The following is an 18,714-nucleotide window of genomic DNA, read 5'->3' as shown; positions in this document are numbered from 1 at the left end:
GCGCTGCTGCGGTGACACCGGAGGTGGCAGCGGTGTCACCGGCCGTGTCTGCGGTGGCACTGGCGGTGCTGCGGTGACACTGGCTGTGCTGTGGTGACACCGGCTGTGCCGTGGTGACACTGGTGACACCGGCGGTGACACCGCGGCCGCTGCCCGCGTTTCCTGAGGAAGCGCCGCCCCGGAGGGGCCTCCCCGGCCGGGCAGGGTCAGCCCCGGTTCCGCTCCGGGACCGCCACAGGGCGGGGGGGACACGAGGGGACCGGGAGGGGACATTGGGGACACCGGGAGTACGGGGGGTACACGAGGGGACAGCGGGGACAGCGGGCACCGGGAGGGGACACCGGGATGGGGACAACGGGGACACGGGGATGGGACCGTGGGGACAGAGGGGACCGGGAGGGGACAGCGGGGACACCGCGGAGGGGGCGGCGGGCACTGAGAGGGGACACTGGGGACAGCGGGGACACTGGGGACATTGGGGACATGGGGGACACTGGGGATACTGGGAACATTGGGTACATTGGGGACCCTGGGACCCGGAGGGGACAACGGGGACAGTGCGGACAGCAGGATGGGGACACTGGGGATACTGGGGACACCAGGGAGGGGAGCAGGGGGACACTGGGGACAGCATGAGGGGACAGGGCAGGGGGACCTGGAGGCGACAGCGGGGACCGGGAGGGGACAGCAGGGACACTGGGGACAGCGGGGACAGCGGGATGGGACCCTGGTGACACTGGGGACAGTGGAACACGGGATGGGACCTTGGTGACACTTGGGAGGGGACCCGGGTGGCACAGGTGACACAGGTGTGACCCAGGTGACCCCAGATGTGACCCGGGTGGCACTGAGGTGACACAGGTGACCCCACAGGTGCACAGGTGCCCTCAGGTGTGACACAGGTGACTCCAGATGTGACACGGAGGTGACACACGTGACACAGGTGTGACCCACGTGACCCCAGGTGTGACACAGGCGACCCCCGCCCGCCCCACGTGACCCCTCCCCCGTCAATCACCCATCAAACCCCGCTCTCCCTCCCCATTGGCCACCAAGCAGCCAATCACCGCTCACCACCCTTCTTTAACCCCGCCCCCCGTGGGGGCGTGCCCATCTGTCTCCATGCCGCAACGCTGCCTCCCGATTGGCCCTCTCCCCTCCGTGGGCGTGGCCAAGCCCTCAGAACCACTCTCCTTTTACGGTCAAAGCCCCGCCCACTCCGTCGCCGCCCCGCTTCCGGTTCCGGCGCCATGGCCGCCATGGCCGCCCCGGCCCGGCCCCCCCGGTAACGGCAACGGGAACGGGACCCCCCCCCGGTAACGGGACCGCCCCTTCCGGTGCCCCCCGGTGCCGCCTTCCGGTGCCCCCCGGGCCGGGACCATGTCCTCGCGCTCCGCCCTGGCGGCGGGCAACGAGCGGAACGCGGACACGGTGAGAGCGTGAGGGGGGAGCGGACGGGGGTAGGCCGGAGGGGCGGGGGGGGGACCGGGAGGGACCGGGAGGGGCTGGGCCGGTACCGGGGAGTACCGGGAGGGCACCGGGAGGGGATCGGGAGGGACCGGGAGGGGTTTGGGGGATACCGGGAGGGCACCGGGGGCACCGGGAGGGGTCTGGGGTCTCACTCTGAGATTTTGGGGGGGCTCTGAGGGGTTTTTGGGTGGGGGTCTCACCCCCCTGAGATTATTTTGGGTGGGGTCTCGGGGGTGACCCCATAATTCGGGTGGGGGTCTCAGTCATAATTTGGGGAGGGGTCTCACAGTGATAACTGGGGTGGGGGTCTCATTATGACATTAATTTGGGGAGGGGTCTCACTGTGATATTAATTTGAGGAGGGGTCTCACTGTGATGATTCAGGTCAGTCCCAGGATGACCCCATAATTTGGGGAGGGGTCTCACTATGATAACTGGGGACTGTGATAATTTGGGGAGGGGTCTCACTGTGATAATTTGGGTGACCCCATAATTCGGGTGGGGGTCTGACTGGGATAATTGGGGTGGGGGTCCCAAGGGTGACAATATAATTTGGGGAGGGGTCTCACTGTGATATTTTGTATGCGGGTCCCCCTGTGGTATTTTGGGGAGGGGTCTCCCTGTGCTATTTGGGTGATCCCATAATTTGGGGAGGGGTCTCACTGTGATATTTGAGTGATCCCATAATTTGGGGAGGGGTCTCACTGTGATAATTTGAGTGGGGGTCTCACTGTGATAATTGAGTGATCCCCTGATTTGGGGGGGGGGTCTCATTCTGATATTTTGGGGACTGTGATAATTTGGGGAGGGGTCTCACTGTGATATTTGTATGCGGGTCCCCCTGTGGTATTTTGGGGAGGGGTCTCCCTGTGCTATTTGGGTGATCCCATAATTTGGGGAGGGGTCTCACTGTGATGTTTTAGGGTGTTCTCAAGGGTGACCCCATAATTTGAGGAGGGGTCTCTCAGTGATAACTGGGGTCTGTGATAATTTGGGGAGGGGTCTCACAGTGTTTTATTAATTTGAGGAGGGGTCTCACCCTGTCTCTCCTCCAGCCGGGCCCGGGGGGCAGTGCCCGCCCTGACAAGCCTGGGGTGATAATTTGGGGAGGGGTCTCACAGTGATAGTTGGGGTCTCACAGTGATACATTAATTTGGGGAGGGGTCTCACAGTGATAGTTGGGGTCTCACAGTGATACATTAATTTGGGGAGGGGTCTCACTGTTATATTAATTTGGGGAGGGGTCTCACAGTGATACATTAATTTGGGGAGGGGTCTCACTGTGATATACTAATTTGGGGAGGGGTCTCAGTGCATTAATTTGAGGAGGGGTCTCACAGTGATATATTAATTTGGGGAGGGGTCTCACTGTTATATTAATTTGGGGAGGGGTATCACAGTGAGAATTGGGGTCTGTGATAATTTGGGGAGGGGTCTCACTGTTATATTAATTTGGGGAGGGGTCTCACAGTGATACATTAATTTGGGGAGGGGTCTCACAGTGATACATTAATTTGGGGAGGGGTCTCACTGTTGTATTAATTTGGGGAGGGGTCTCACAGTGATAGTTGGGGTCTCACAGTGATAGTTGGGGTCTCACAGTGATACATTAATTTGGGGAGGAGTCTCTCACTGTTGTATTAATTTGGGGAGGGGTCTCACCCCCGTTCCCCCCCCAGGCGGGCCCGGGGGGCAGCGCCCGCCCCGACAAGCCCGGGGTGATAATTTGGGGAGGGGTCTCACTGATATATTAATTTGGGGAGGGGTCTCACTGTTGTATTAATTTGGGGAGGGGTCTCACAGTGAGAATTGGGGTCTGTGATAATTTGGGGAGGGGTCTCACCCCTATTCCCCCCCCAGGCGGGCCCGGGGGGCAGCGCCCGCCCCGACAAGCCCCCTCCCCCCGGGGGCGGGGCCGGGGCCTGGTCTGGGCGGGGCTCCGGGGCCGCCCCTCCCCCGGCGCGGGGGGGCCGGAACTCCCTGGGGGGGGGGTCCGAGGAGCCCCCTCCCCACGTGGGCAACTACCGGCTGCTGCGCACCATCGGCAAGGGCAACTTCGCCAAGGTCAAGCTGGCGCGGCACGTGCTCACCGGCCGGGAGGTGGGCAGGGGTCTCACACATTTGGGGAGGGGTCTCGGGGGGATTTGGGGTGGGATTTGGGCGATTTGGGGGTTTGGGCTTGGAGGGTCTACGGGGGATTTGGGGCACCATCGGGCAAGGGCAACTTCGCCAAGGCAAGCTGGCGCGGCACGTGCTCACCAGCCGGAGGTGGGCAGGGGGCTCACACATTTGGGGAGGGGTCTTGGGGATTTGGGGATTGGGTCTTGGGAGGGCTGTTGGGGGGAACCCATTGGGGAGTGCTTGAGGGGGTTTTTGGAGGGGTTTAGGGGGGTTTGGGGTGGTTTGGGGAGGGGTCTCAGGGGGGATCATTCGGGGGCATATTTGGTGGGCGATGTGACGGCGGGTGTTGGGGGGTTTGGCATTTGGGGAGGGGTCTCGGGGGGATTTGGGGGATTTGGGGGTTTGGTGGGAGGGGCTCAGGGGATTTGGGGCACCATCGGCAAGGGCAACTTCGCCAAGGTCAAGCTGGCGCGGCACGTGCTGACCGGCCGAGAGGTGGGCAGGGGGCTCACGCATTTGGGGAGGGGTCTCTGGCATTTGGGGGATGGGGGGTCTCGGGAGGGATTTTTTTTTTGGGGGGGGTTTTGGGGGATTGAGGGGGTTGTATTGAGTTGGGGGGTAGGGATTGGGGGGATTTTGGGGTTTGGGGAGGGGGCTCAGGGGGGATTTGGGGGTTGGGGGATTTGAGGGGGTTTTGGGGTTCGGGGGATGAGGGGGTAGGGGGATTTGGGGTTGGGGATTTAGGGGTTGGTTGGGGAGGGGCTCAGGGGGGATTTGGGGGTCCCAGAAGTGTCTCAGCTGAACTTGGGGAGGGGTCTCGGGTGAATTTGGGGAGGGGTCTCAGGTGAATTTAGGGGGAATCTCAGGTGAATTTGGGGAGGGGTCTCAGGGGATCCCAGGTGAATTTGGGGAGGGGCCTCAGGTAAATACTGGGGAGGGGTCTCAGGTTATTTGGGGGAGCCAAGGAAGTCCCAGGTGAATTTGGGGAGGGGTCTCTGGGGAATCCCCTCAGCGCCCCCTCCCCAATTTCAGGTCGCCATCAAGATCATCGACAAGACCCAGCTGAACCCCACCAGCCTGCAGAAGGTGGGGAGGGGTCTGGGGGCTTTGGGGAGGGGTCTCCTCAATTGGGGAGGGGTCTCTTCATTTGGGGAGGGGTCTCCTCAATTGGGGAGGGGTCTCCAGCCCCCCCTGACCCTTCTCCCTCCCCCTCAGCTTTTTCGGGAAGTTCGGATCATGAAGGGGCTGAACCACCCCAATATCGGTGAGAGAAATGGGGAGGGGTCTCCAATTTGGGGAGGGGTCCCAACATGGGGTCTCGGCGGTGGGGTCCCCAAATTGGGGAGGGGTCCCCAAATTGGGGAGGGGTCCCCGAAATGGGGTCCTGGGGGTGAGGAGGGGTCCCAAAATGGGGAGGGGTCCTGGGAGGGGGACCTAAAAATGGGGAGGAGTCATGGAATTGGGGAGGGGTCCCTGATTTGGGGAGGGGTCCCAGAATTTGGGGAGGGGTCCCAGGGGTGGGCAGGGGTCTCTGTGATTTGGGGAGGGGTCCCAGGGGTGGGCAGGGGTCTCTGTGATTTGGGGAGGGGTCCCAGGGGTCTCTGTGATTTGGGGAGGGGTCCCTGACGCCCCCTGCCCCATTGCAGTGAAGCTCTTTGAGGTGATCGAGACGGAGAAGACGCTGTACCTGGTCATGGAGTACGCCAGCGCAGGTGAGGGGACATTGGGGACAGTGGGGACACCTGGGGACACCTGGGGACATTGGGGGACATTGGGGACACCTGGGGGGACATTGGGGACACCTGGGACACACCTGGGGACACTGACACTGACACCTGGGGGGACATTGGGGACACCTGGGGACACCTGGGGATACCTGAGACACACCTGGGGACACCTGGGGACACCTGGGGACACCTGGGGGGACATGGGGACACCTGAGACACACCTGGGGACATTGGGGGACACTGGGGACACCTGGGGGGACATTGGGGACACCTGGGACACACCCGGGACATTGGGGACACACTTGGGGACATTGGGGACACCTGAGACACTGGGGCTGGACCCAATGGGGTCATGGGGACTGGGACGAGGGGTCCTGAAATGACATGGGGGTCCTGGAGGGTGACCAAATGGGGAGGACATTGGGGGGCCACTTGGGGGATCCACTGAATTGGGGATGAGCACAGCTGGGCAGTGACACTGTGTGGGGAAGGGGATGGGACACCGGGGGAATGGGACATGGGTCTAATTGGGGGACATGGGGACAGTGGTGGGACAGGACTCTACTTGGGGAGCTGACACTGACACTGGGGGACATTGGTGACTGGAGAACACCTGGGACACCTGGACATTGGACATGGACACCTGTGGGGACATGGGGACACCTGAGACAACCTGGGACACCTGGGACATGGGGACATTGGGGGACACCTGGGGACATGGGGACACCTGGGACACACTGGGGACATTGGGGACACCTGAGACACACCTGGGGACACCTGGGGGACATTGGGGACACCTGGGGACAGACACCTGGGACACCTGGGGACATTGGGGACACCTTGGGGCATTGGGGACACCTGGGGACACACCTGGGGACATTGGGGACACCTGGGGGGACATTGGGGACACCTGGGACACACCTGGGGACATTGGGGACACCTGGGGGGACACTGGGGACACCTGGGGACACACTGGGGACATGGGGACACCTGGACACCTGGGACACACCTGGGGACATTGGGGACCACTGGGGACATGGGGACACCTGGGGACACCTGATGGGGACACATTGGGGACACCTGGACACACCTGGGGTCATTGGGGGACATACCTGGGGACATGGGGACCACTTGGGGACATTGGGGACACCTGAGACACACCTGGGGACACCTGGGGACATTGGGGACACCTGGGGGGACATTGGGGACACCTGGGACACACCTGGGGACACCTGGGGGGGGGAACTAACACTCTGGGGACATTGGGGACACCTGGACATCTGGGGACACTGAACAACTGGACATTGGGGGACATTGGGGACACCTGGGGGACATTGGGGACCCTGAGACACACCTGGGGACATTGGGGACACCTGGGGGCATTGGGGACACTGAACAACCTGGACTGGACATACACACTGGGGACACTGGGGACACCTGGGGGGCTTTGGGGACACCTGGGGCCACCAAGATCCCTCTGTGTGTGTCCCCCCAGGTGAGGTGTTGGATTACCTGGTGGGGGATTTTGGGGGGATATTTTGGGGGATATTTTGGGATTTTTGAGGGATATTTGGGGATATTTTGGAGATATTTTGGGATATTTTGGGGTATTTTGGGGTGTTCTCACCCAGGTGTGTCCCCCAGGTGAGGTGTTCGATTACTGCTGGGATTGGGATTTGGGGGATATTTGGATTGGGGGATATTTTGGGGGATATTTGGTGGGGATATTTGGGGAATATTTGTGGAAGTTTTTGGGATATTTTGGGGTATTTTTGGGGTTTTGAGTCCTGACCCAGGTGTGTCCCGCCAGGTGAGGTGTTGGATTACCTGGTGTGGATTTGGGGGATTTTGGGGGATATTTTGGGGGATTTTTTGGAGAATACTTTGGGATATTTTTGGGGGGATTTGGGGATTTTTGGGGGGATATTTTGGGATGATATTTTGGGGTTTTTTGGGGTGTTCTGACCCAGGTGTGTCCCCCCAGGTGAGGTGTTCGATTACCTGGTGTGGATTTGGGGGATTTTGGGGGATATTTTGGGGGATATTTTGGGGGATATTTTGGGATATTTGGGGGATATTTTGGGGATATTTTGGGATATTTGGGGGGATATTTTGGGGAATATTTTGGGATATTTTGGGGGTATTTTGGGGTTTTTTGGGGTGTCCTGACCCAGGTGTGTCCCCCCAGGTGAGGTGTTCGATTACCTGGTGTCCCACGGGAGGATGAAGGAGAAGGAGGCGCGGGCCAAGTTCAGACAGGTGGGGACATCCTGGGGGGCTTGGGGACATCCTGGGGGGCTTGGGGACATTTTGGGGGGCTTGGGGACATTTTGGGGGTTTGGGGACACTGTGGGGACGCGCGGTGACAGTGCCACCTGTGTCCCCAGATCGTCTCGGCCGTGCACTACTGCCACCAGAAGAACATCGTGCACAGGGACCTCAAGGTGGGACACGGGCTGGGGACACGGGGGTGGCACCGCGTGTCCCTGTCCTGGTGTCCCTGTCCTGGTGTCCATCCCGGTGTCCTGGTGTCCCTGTCCTGGTGTCCATCCCGGTGTCCATCCCGGTGTCCTGGTGTCCCTGTCCTGGTGTCCCTGTCCTGGTGTCCTTGTCCCTGTGTCCGTCCCGGTGTCCTGGTGTCCCTGTCCTGGTGTCCATCCCGGTGTCCATCCCAGTGTCCTGGTGTCCCTGTCCTGGTGTCCCTGTCCTGGTGTCCCTGTCCTGGTGTCCATCCCGGTGTCCCTGTCCTGGTGTCCATCCCGGTGTCCATCCCGGTGTCCATCCCAGTGTCCTGGTGTCCCTGTCCTGGTGTCCCTGTCCTGGTGTCCATCCCGGTGTCCTGGTGTCCATCCCGGTGTCCTGGTGTCCATCCCAGTGTCCTGGTGTCCTTGTCCCTGTGTCCATCCCGGTGTCCTGGTGTCCCTGTCCTGGTGTCCCTGTCCTGGTGTCCCTGTCCCTGTGTCCATCCCAGTGTCCTGGTGTCCCTGTCCTGGTGTCCCTGTCCTGGTGTCCCTGTGTCCGTCCCGGTGTCCTGGTGTCCATCCCGGTGTCCTGGTGTCCCTGTCCTGGTGTCCCTGTCCTGGTGTCCATCCCGGTGTCCTGGTGTCCATGTCCTGGTGTCCTTGTCCCTGTGTCCATCCCGGTGTCCATCCCGGTGTCCTGGTGTCCTTGTCCCTGTGTCCATCCCGGTGTCCTGGTGTCCCTGTCCTGGTGTCCCTGTCCTGGTGTCCATCCCGGTGTCCTGGTGTCCATCCCGGTGTCCTGGTGTCCCTGTCCTGGTGTCCTTGTCCCTGTGTCCGTCCCGGTGTCCTGGTGTCCCTGTCCTGGTGTCCATCCCGGTGTCCTGGTGTCCCCCATGTCCCCACTGATGTCCCCAAATGTCCCCAGGCCGAGAACCTGCTGCTGGACACCAACATCGAGATCCCATCCCAGTGTCCCCATCCCAATGTCCCTGTTCCTGTCCCCATGTCACCGTTCCTGTCCCCATCCCAATGTCCCCATGTCCCTGACAATGTCCCCATGTCCCCGTTGGTGTCCCCAGGCCGAGAACCTGCTGCTGGACACCAACACCGAGATCCCATCCAGTGTCCCCATCCCAATGTCCCCTTGATGTCCCCATGTCCCGTTGGTGTCCCCAGGCCGAGAACCTGCTGCTGGACGCCAACACCAACATGAAGATCCCATCCCAGTGTCCCCATCCCAGTGTCCCTCTCCCAATGTCCCCATTCCTGTGACAGTGTCCCCAATGTCCCCATGTCCCTGACGATGTCCCCATGTCCCCGTTGGTGTCCCCAGGCCGAGAACCTGCTGCTGGACGCCGACGCCAACATCAAGATCGCCGATTTTGGGTTCAGCAACGAGTTCTCGCGCGGCTCCAAGCTGGACACGTTCTGCGGCTCGCCGCCCTACGCCGCCCCCGAGCTCTTCCAGGGCAAGAAGTACGACGGGCCCGAGGTGGACATCTGGAGCCTGGGGGTCATCCTGTACACGCTGGTCAGCGGCTCGCTGCCCTTCGACGGCCACAACCTCAAGGTGACCACTCAGAACCTCGTGGTCACCTCCTGGTCATTGTTCAGTCAATGTTGGGTTATTGCATGGTCGTTGTGTGGTCATTGCATGGTTGTTGTGGTCATTGTGTGGTCATCTGGAGCCTGGGGGTCATCCTGTACACGCTGGTCAGCGGCTCGCTGCCCTTCGACGGCCACAACCTCAAGGTGACCGCTGGGAACGCGTGTGGTCATCTTTGGTCATTGTTGGGTCATTGCGTGGTCATTGCATGGTCATTGTGTGGTTATTGCATGGTCATTGTGTGGTCATTGTGTGGTCATCTGGAGCCTGGGGGTCATCCTGTACACGCTGGTCAGCGGCTCGCTGCCCTTCGACGGCCACAACCTCAAGGTGACCGCTGGGAACGCGTGTGGTCATCTTTGGTCATTGTTGGGTCATTGCGTGGTCATTGTTTGGTCATTGTGTGGTCATCTGGAGCCTGGGGGTCATCCTGTACACGCTGGTCAGCGGCTCGCTGCCCTTTGATGGGCACAATCTCAAGGTGACCGCTGGGAACTCGAGTGGTCATCTTTGGGTCATTGTTGGGTCATTGTTCAGTCATTGTTGGGTCATTGTGTGGTCATTGCATGGTTGTTGTGGTCATTGTGTGGTTATTGCATGGTCATTGTGTGGTCATTGTGTGGTCATTGTGTGGTTATTGCATGGTCATTGCATGGTCATTGTGTGGTCATTCTGTGGTCATTGCATGGTCATTGTGTGGACATCTGGAGCCTGGGGGTCATCCTGTACACGCTGGTCAGCGGCTCGCTGCCCTTCGACGGCCACAACCTCAAGGTGACCGCTGGGAACTCGTGTGGTCACCTCCTGGTCATTGTTGGGTCATTGCGCGATCACTGCGTGGTCATTGTTGGGTCATTGCGTGGTCATTGCATGGTCATTGTGTGGTTATTGCATGGTCATTGCATGGTCATTGTGTGGTCATCTTCTGGTCATTGTTCGGTCATTTCATGGTCATTGCATGGTTGTTGTGTGGTCATTGTGTGGTTATTGCATGGTCATTGCATGGTCATTGTTTGGTCATTGTGTGGTCATCTGGAGCCTGGGGGTCATCCTGTACATGCTGGTCAGCGGCTCGCTGCCCTTCAACGGCCACAACCTCAAGGTGACCGCTCAGAACCTCGTGGTCACCTCCTGGTCATTGTTTGGTCAATGTTGGGTCATTGTTCGGTCATTGTGTGGTCACTGCGTGCTCATTGCGTGGTCATCTCTTGGTCATTGTTGGGTCATTGTTCAGTCATTGTTGGGTCATTGCGTGGTCATTGCATGGTCGTTGTGTGGTCATTCTGTGGTCATTGCGTGGTCATTGTGTGGTTATTGCATGGTCATTGTGTGGTCATCTGGAGCCTGGGGGTCATCCTGTACACGCTGGTCAGCGGCTCGCTGCCCTTTGATGGGCACAATCTCAAGGTGACCGCTGGGAACTCGAGTGGTCATCTTTGGGTCATTGTTGGGTCATTGTTCAGTCATTGTTGGGTCATTGCGTGGTCATTGCATGGTTGTTGTGTGGTCATTGCGTGGTTATTGCATGGTCATTGCATGGTCATTGTGTGGTCATCTTCTGGTCATTGTTCGGTCATTGCATGGTCATTGCATGGTCGTTGTGTGGTCATTGTGTGGTTATTGTTGGGTCATTGTGTGGTCATTGTGTGGACATCTGGAGCCTGGGGGTCATCCTGTACACGCTGGTCAGCGGCTCGCTGCCCTTTGACGGACACAACCTCAAGGTGACCACTGGGGACCTCATGGTCACCTCCTGGTCACCTCCTGGTCATCTCCTGGTCATTGCGTGGTCACTTGGCTCTGATGCTGCTGGGCCATCTCCTGTGACCCCCGAGATCCTCACAGGGGTCATCTGGTCAGTGGTCAGTGTGGTGGGCATGGCCTGGAGGTGATTGTCACCTGTGGTCATCTCCTGTGGTCACTGTCCAGTCACCTCCTGGTGCTCGTGGTCACCTCCCGGTCATTGTGTGGTCACTGTGTGGTCACTGCGTGGTCACTGCGTGGTCACTCGGCCTTGATGCTCCTGGGCCGCCTCCTGTGACCCCCGAGCTCCTCACAGGGGTCACCTGGTCAGTGGTCACCAAGTGACCCCAGCTGACCCCCAGGTGTCCCCCATATCCCCGGGTGTCCCCAGCTGACCCTGACTGACCCCAGTGACCCCAGGTGACCCTGACTGACCCCAGTGACCCCGGGTGACCCTGACTGACCCCAGTGACCCTGGGTGACCCCAGCTGACCCCCGGGTGTCCCCCATATCCCCCAGTGACCCCAGCTGACCCTGACTGACCCCAGTGACCCTGGGTGACCCTGACTGACCCCAGTGACCCCAGTGACCCCGGGTGACCCCCAGGTGTCCCCCATATCCCCCAGTGACCCCAGCTGACCCTGACTGACCCCAGTGACCCCAGCTGACCCTGACTGACCCCAGTGACCCCAGGTGACCCCAGCTGACCCCAGCTGACCCCCGGCTGTCCCCAGGTGTCCCTCATGTCCCCAGCTGACCCCAGTAAGCGCATCTGACCCCAGTGACCCCAGGTGACCCTGGCTCACCCCAGTGACCCCTGGTGACCCCTGGTGACCCCTGGTGACCCCGGCTGACCCCCGTGTGCCCCCAGGAGCTGCGGGAGCGCGTGCTGCGGGGCAAATACCGCGTGCCCTTCTACATGAGCACGGACTGCGAGAACATCCTGCGGCGCTTCCTGGTGCTCAACCCCGCCAAGCGCTGCACCCTCGAGGTACCGGGGGGCTCTGGGGGGGATTTGGGGGTCCCCAGAGGGGTCTGAGGGGGTTTTGGGGTGATTTGGGGGGATTTTGGGGGGATTTGGGGCTGTGGGAACATCCTGCGGCGCTTCCTGGTGCTCAACCCCGCCAAGCGCTGCACCCTCGAGGTATTGGGGGGTCCCATGAGGGATTTGGGGGTCCCCAGAGGGGTCTGAGGGGGTTTTGGGGTGATTTGGGGGGATTTTGGGGGGATTTGGGGCTGTGGGAACATCCTGCGCCACTCAGCTCTACCAAGCGCTGCGCCCTTGAGGTTTGGGGGGGGGGGTCCTCAGGAGGGGTTTGGGGCAGTTTTGGGGGTCCTGGCAGGGACTGGGGGGTCCCTAGAAGGGTTTGAGGGGGTTTTGGGGTGATTTGGGGCAGTTTGAGGGGGTTTGGGGCAGTTTTGGGACTGTGAGAACATCCTGTGTCCCCCCAATGTCCCCAATCCCCCCAATGTCCCCAATGTCCCCAATCCCCCCAATGTCCCCAATCCCCCCAATGTCCCCAATGCCCCCAATGTCCCCAATGTCCCAAATCCCCCCAATGTCCCCAATGTCCCCAATGTCCCCCAATGTCCCCAATGTCCCCCAATGTCCCCAATCCCCCCCAATGTCCCCAATGTCTCCAATCCCCCCAATGTCCCCAATGTCTCCAATCCCCCCCAATGTCCCCAATGTCCCCAATGTCCCCAATGCCCCCCAATGTCCCCAATGTCCCCAATCCCCCCAATGCCCCCAATGTCCCCCCAATGTCCCCCAATGTCCCCCAATGTCCCCAATGTCCCTGTGTCCCCCCAATGTCCCTAATGCCCCCAATGTCCCCAATCCCCCCCAATGTCCCCAATCCCCCCCAATGTCCCCACAATGTCCCCGATGTCCCCAAACAGCAAATCATGAAGGACAAGTGGATCAACATCGGCTACGAGGGCGACGAGCTGACGCCCTACACGGAGCCCCAGGAGGACTTTGGGGACACCAAGCGCATCGGTGAGGGGACACCCTGGGGACACCCTGGGGACACCCTGGGGACACCCCGGGGACGTTGGGGACACCCCGGTGACGCCGCTGTCCCCGCAGAGGTGATGGTGGGCATGGGCTACACGCGGGAGGAGATCAAGGAGGCGCTGAGCACCCACAAGTACAACGAGGTGACGGCCACGTACCTGCTGCTGGGGCGGCGCGGAGAGGTGGGTGACACTGGGGACATTTGGGGACATTGGGGGGATTGGGGGCATTGGGGACATTGGGGGGATTGGGGACATTGGGGGGATTGGGGACATTGGGGGGATTGGGGACACTGGGGACATGGTGGGGACAGGTGCTGGGGACATTGGGACATGGGGATTGGGGACATGGGACATTTGGGACATTGGGGACAATGGACATGGACATGGGGGATTGGGGACAATGTGGTGGGATTGGACATTGGGGACATGGGGGACATTGGGGACACTGGGGCAGACCTGGGGTTGGGGCATGGGGCATGGAGACGTGGATGACACTGGACCTATGGGTGACACTGGTGACACTGGTGGACAGCCCGATTGGGACATGCCCTGGGTGACACTGTGGCCGGGGTTGGGCCAATGGTGAGACCCATTGGGGACATGTGATGGACACTGTGCCCTGGGTGACACTGTGGCCCCGTCGGGGACAGCCCGAGGGTGGCACCTCGCTGTCCCTGTCCCTGTCCCGGCCCCGGGGCTCGGCCGAGGCTCCCAACGGTGCCACCAAGTCGGGGACATCGTCGGGGACATCGTCGGGGACATCGCACGGCAAGGGCCAGCGCGGGGGCGGCCACCACCGGCAGCGGCGGCACAGCGACTTCTGTGAGTGACACCGGGGACACCGGGGACATTGGGGGGGATTGGGGAATTGGGGACATTGGGGACACTGGGGGGATTGGGGACACTGGGGACATTGGGGACATTGGGGGGGACTGGGGGACTTGGCTGGGGATTGGGGACACTGGGGATTGGGGAATTGGGGACATTGGGGACATTGGGGACATTGGGGGAACATTGGGGGCATTGAGGGGATTGGGGACATTGGGGCATTGGGGACATTGGGGGGATTGGGGACACTGGGGGGGATTGGGGACATTGGGGGATTGGGACATTGGGGGGATTGGGACATTGGGGGATTGGGGACACTGGGGACACTGGGGGGATTGGGGACATGATTGGGGGATTGGGGACATTGGGCAGGGACATTGGGGGATTGGGGACACTGGGGGGATTGGGACATTGGGGGGATTGGGACATTGGGGGGGATTGGGACATTGGGACATTGGGGATGGGACATTGGGGACATTGGGGACACTGGGGGATTGGGAGGGCATTGGGGACATTGGGGACAGTGGGGACATTGGGGATTGGGACATTGGGGACATTGGGACATTGGGGGGGACATTGGGGACATGGGGACATTTGGGGGGGACATTGGGGACATTGGGGACATGGGGGGGATTGCAGACATTGGACTGAGGGACATTATGGGACATTGGTGGACATGGGGGATGAGGACATTTTGGGAATATTTGGGGATATTTTGTGATATTTGGGGACATTGTGGGGTCCTGAGGGGGGTGCGACCCCTCCGTGACCCCCCCCCCCCGTGACCCCTCTTTGACCCCGCAGGTGGCCCCGCCCCCTCGGCCGCCCCTCCCCCCCGCCGCAGCCCCCCCTCGGCCGCCCCTCCCCCCTCCTCGGAGCTGGGCGTGGCCGGGGGCGTGGCCCCGCCCCCCAGGAGGGGCTCCGGAGGAGGAGGAGGAGGAGGAGGGGGGAGGGGCGGTGGGGGCGGGGCCGGGCCGCCCCTCCCCCCTCCCTGCAGCCCATTGGTCAGCAGCGCCCACAACCCCAACAAGGCCGAGATCCCCGAGAGATCGCACCTGGACGGACAGGTGGGCACACCTGGGCACACACCTGGGCACACCTGGGGGCATCTGGGGGCATCTGGGCACACCTGGGCACACCTGGAAGGGCTGGGGATACCTGGGCACACACCTGGGGGGACCTGGGCACACCTGGGGGCACCTGGGAACACCTGGGCACACACCTGGGCACACCTGGGCACACCTGGGGGCATGTGGGCACACCTGGGCACACCTGGGGGTACCTGGGGGGCACCTGGGCACACCTGGGCACACCTGGGGCATCTGGGGGCATCTGGGCACACCTGGGCACACCTGGAAGGGCTGGGGATACCTGGGCACACACCTGGGGGGTACCTGGGGGGCACCTGGGCACACCTGGGGGGTACCTGGGGGGCACCTGGGCACACCTGGGGGGACCTGGGAACACCTGGCATACCTGCGGGCACCTGGGGATACCTGGGCACACACCTGGGGGACCTGGGCACACCTGGGCACACCTGGGGGGTACCTGGGGGGCACCTGGGCACACCTGTGGCCCCAGGTGTATCACAGGTGCCCCCCGTGTGCCCCCCCAGCCCCACGTGCCCCCCAGCGTGATGGGCCGCAGGAACACCTACGTGTGCTCGGGGGGGGAGCGGCACCTGCTGCTGCCCAACGGCAAGGACAGGTGAGTGGCACACCTGGGCACACCTGGGCACTCCTGAAATGACCTGAAATCCCCTCAAAATCACCCCAAAATTGCCTGAAATCCACCCAAAATCCCCCAAAATCCACCCAAAATCACCCCAAACCCACCTGCTTCTGCCCAACGGCAAGGACAGGTGAGTGGCACACCTGGGCACACCTGGGCACACCTGAAATGACCTGAAATCCCCTCAAAATCCACTCAAAATTACCCCAAATCCACCCAAAATCACCCCAAACCCACCTGGTGGTGCCCAACGGCAAGGACAGGTGAGTGCCACACCTGGGCACACCTGGGCACACCTGAAATCCCCCAAATCCATCCCCAAAATCACCCAAAATCACCCCAGTGCCACCTGTGCCCCTCCCAGTATGGGGCTGGGGGGGTGGGGTCACCTGTGGGTGGGGTCACCTGTGTGTGACATCACCTATGACATCATCTCTGTGTCTGTGTGTATGACGTCACCTGTGCGTCTCACCTGAGTGTGTGTGACGTCACCTGTGGCGTTACCTGCGGATGTCACCTGTACACCTTACCTGTGATGTCACCTATGTGTGTGATGTCACCTGTGTGTGACATCACGTGTGACGTCACCTGTGGGCGTGGCATGTCACCTGTGTGCGTGTGTGATATCACCTCATTGTGACATCACCTGTGGGTCTCACCTGTGGATGTTCACCTGTGACGTCACCTGTGTGTGGCGTCACCAATGACGTCATCTCCCCCCAGCCTGCCGTCCCGCCCCCCGCCCTCCCCCTCCAGCCACTCGCTGGGCGGGGCTCACCTGGGCGGGGCTCACCTGGCGCACCTGGCCCGCGGCTGCTCCGCCCGCAGCACCTTCCACGGAGGGGGCGGGGCCTCGACCGGAACCGCCGGCAGCCGCCGGGGGGGCGGGGCCTCGGGAGCTCCGCCCCCCGCCTCGCCCCCGCCCCCGCCCAGCGCCGCCTCCTCCCCCCGGCCCCGCCCCACGGCGACGCTGCTGAGCAAGATCACGTCCAAGCTGAGCCGCAGGTGAGGGGGCACACCTGGGGGCACCCAAAAATACACCTGGGCACACCTGGGATACACCTGGGCACACCTGGGGGCACCCAAAAATACACCTGGGCACACCTGGGATACACCTGGGCACACCTGGGTACAGCTGGGGGCACCCAAAAATACACCTGGGCACACCTGGGATACACCTGGGCACACCTGGGCACACCTGGGGGTGCCCAAAAATACACCTGGGTACACCTGGGATACACCTGGGCACACCTGGGTACACCTGTGGGCACCTGGGATCCACCTGGGGACACCTGGGATACACCTGGGCGCATCTGGGACACACCTGGGGGCACCCAAAAATACACCTGGGTACAGCTGGGGAGGGATCAGACACACCTGAGCAAGATCACCTCGAAACTGAGGCGCAGGTGAGCGCACCTGGCACACCTGGGCACACCTGGGCACACCTGGCACACCTGTTCTCTCACCTGTTCTCTCACCTGTTCTCTCACCTGCCCAGGGTGTCCCTTGACCCCTCCCGCCGGCAGAGCTCCAATCGCTGCGTCTCGGCCACGCCCGGCCCCGGAGCCACCAAAATCCGTGAGTGACACCTGGGCACACCTGGGGGACACCTGAGATACACCTGGGGGACACCTGAGATACACCTGGGGGACACCTGAGATACACCTGGGGGACACCTGGGCACACCTGGGGGACACCTGAGATACACCTGGGGACACCTGGATACACCTGGGAACACCTGGGAACACCTGGGTGGCACCTGGGACACATCTGGGCACACCTGAGGGACAGCTGGAACACAACTGGATACACCTGGGCACACCTGGGCACACCTGGAATCACCTGGAATCACCTGGGGACACCTGAGATACACCTGGGCACACCTGGGCACACCTGGGGGACACCTGGGCACACCTGGGGACACCTGAGATACACCTGGGCACACCTGGGGCCACCTGGGGCACCGGTGTCACCTGTTCTAGATTTCTGGGGGGATTTTAAAATTTTATTTTATTTTTTCTATTTTAGTGGTTTTTTTAATATATTTTTGTGGGGGTTTTTGGGGGGATTTTTTTTTTTTTAATTTTTGTGAGGATTTTTTTGGGGGGGTTTTGGGGGTCCCACCCCGACCCCCTCCCCACCTTTGTGCCCCCTCCCCAGGGTCGCAGACGAACCTGCGGGAATCGGGGGACCTGCGCTCACAAGGTGGGTCCCGCCCCTCTCCCATCCCCCTCCCCATGTTTGGGGACCCCTCCCCATATTTGGGGGTCTCACCTGTCCCCTCCTCCCCCCCCCCCCCCCCCAGTTGCCATCTACCTGGGGATCAAGCGGAAGCCGCCCCCCGGCTGCTCCGAGGGGGGGGGGCTGTGATGGGAGGGGGGAGGGGCTCCTTCGGGACCCCCCCCCAAATTCCCATCCACCCCCGGGACCCCCACCCGGGACCGGGACCCCCACCCGGGACCCCCCGGAACCAGAACGGGACCCCCGGGACCGGAATGGGACCCCCAGAGCTGCATCGGGACCCCCAAGATGGAGACCGGGACCCCCACCTGGGACCGGGACCCCCACCCGGGACCCCCCGGAACCGGACCGGGACCAGAACGGGACCCCCAGAGCTGGATCAGGACCCCCAAGAACGAGATCGGGACCCCCGGAGCTGCATCGGGACCCCCAAAACTGGACCAGGACCCCTCAGGACCCCTGGAACTGGATCGGGACCCCCCCCAGGACCCCCCAAGAATGAGACCGGGACCCCCAGAAATGGCCCGGGACCCCCAGAACCAGACTGGGACCAGAACGGGACCCCCAGAACCAGACCGGGACCCCCCAAGATCAAGATCAGGACCCCCAGAACCGGACCGGGACCAGAACGGGACCCCCGGAGCTGCATCGGGACCCCCAAAACTGGACCGGGACCCCCAAGAACGAGATCAGGACCTCCAGAACCAGACTGGGACCCCCTGGGACCCCCCAAGAGCGAGACCGAGACCCCCAGAGCTGG

At 61.7% G+C, this 18,714-nt stretch overlaps 1 protein-coding gene across 2 annotated transcripts; it reads left to right on the top strand.

Annotated features, from left to right (window-relative positions):
* Positions 1-1,213: 1,213 nt before the first annotated feature.
* On the top strand, positions 1,214-18,127 carry MARK4 (microtubule affinity regulating kinase 4). Of its 2 annotated transcripts, XM_064738176.1 has the most exons (19): positions 1,214-1,431; positions 3,331-3,534; positions 4,051-4,086; positions 4,624-4,677; positions 4,807-4,855; positions 5,238-5,303; positions 7,507-7,577; positions 7,706-7,762; positions 9,114-9,350; positions 12,001-12,120; positions 13,032-13,131; positions 13,222-13,331; positions 13,802-13,973; positions 14,784-15,046; positions 15,595-15,686; positions 16,434-16,715; positions 17,212-17,291; positions 17,874-17,918; positions 18,019-18,127. In XM_064738176.1, the coding sequence occupies exons 1-19, from the start codon at positions 1,381-1,383 to the stop codon at positions 18,081-18,083; spliced, it is 2,154 nt and encodes a 717-aa protein (XP_064594246.1). In that variant the 5' UTR covers positions 1,214-1,380; the 3' UTR covers positions 18,084-18,127. The 2 variants fall into 2 exon arrangements, with proteins under 2 accessions (XP_064594246.1, XP_064594247.1); XM_064738177.1 differs by lacking the exon at positions 4,051-4,086 and having other exon boundaries at positions 3,331-3,570.
* The last annotated feature ends 587 nt before the right edge of the window (positions 18,128-18,714 follow it).

The sequence above is a fragment of the Zonotrichia leucophrys genome, unplaced genomic scaffold (assembly GCF_028769735.1).
Source record: "Zonotrichia leucophrys gambelii isolate GWCS_2022_RI unplaced genomic scaffold, RI_Zleu_2.0 Scaffold_217_84253, whole genome shotgun sequence".
Taxonomy (NCBI): Eukaryota; Metazoa; Chordata; class Aves; order Passeriformes; family Passerellidae; genus Zonotrichia; species Zonotrichia leucophrys.
This window is presented reverse-complemented; position numbering and strand designations above follow the sequence as displayed.

Bases quoted from the DNA above. Each gene is read 5' to 3' on its own strand.
- MARK4 (XM_064738176.1), top strand. From the start codon at position 1,381: ATGTCCTCGCGCTCCGCCCTGGCGGCGGGCAACGAGCGGAACGCGGAC. The intron at 1,432-3,330 runs GTGAGAGCGTGA...TTCCCCCCCCAG, and splicing joins ACGAGCGGAACGCGGACACG to GCGGGCCCGGGGGGCAGCGC. The intron at 17,292-17,873 runs GTGAGTGACACC...CCCCCTCCCCAG, and splicing joins CCCCGGAGCCACCAAAATCC to GGTCGCAGACGAACCTGCGG.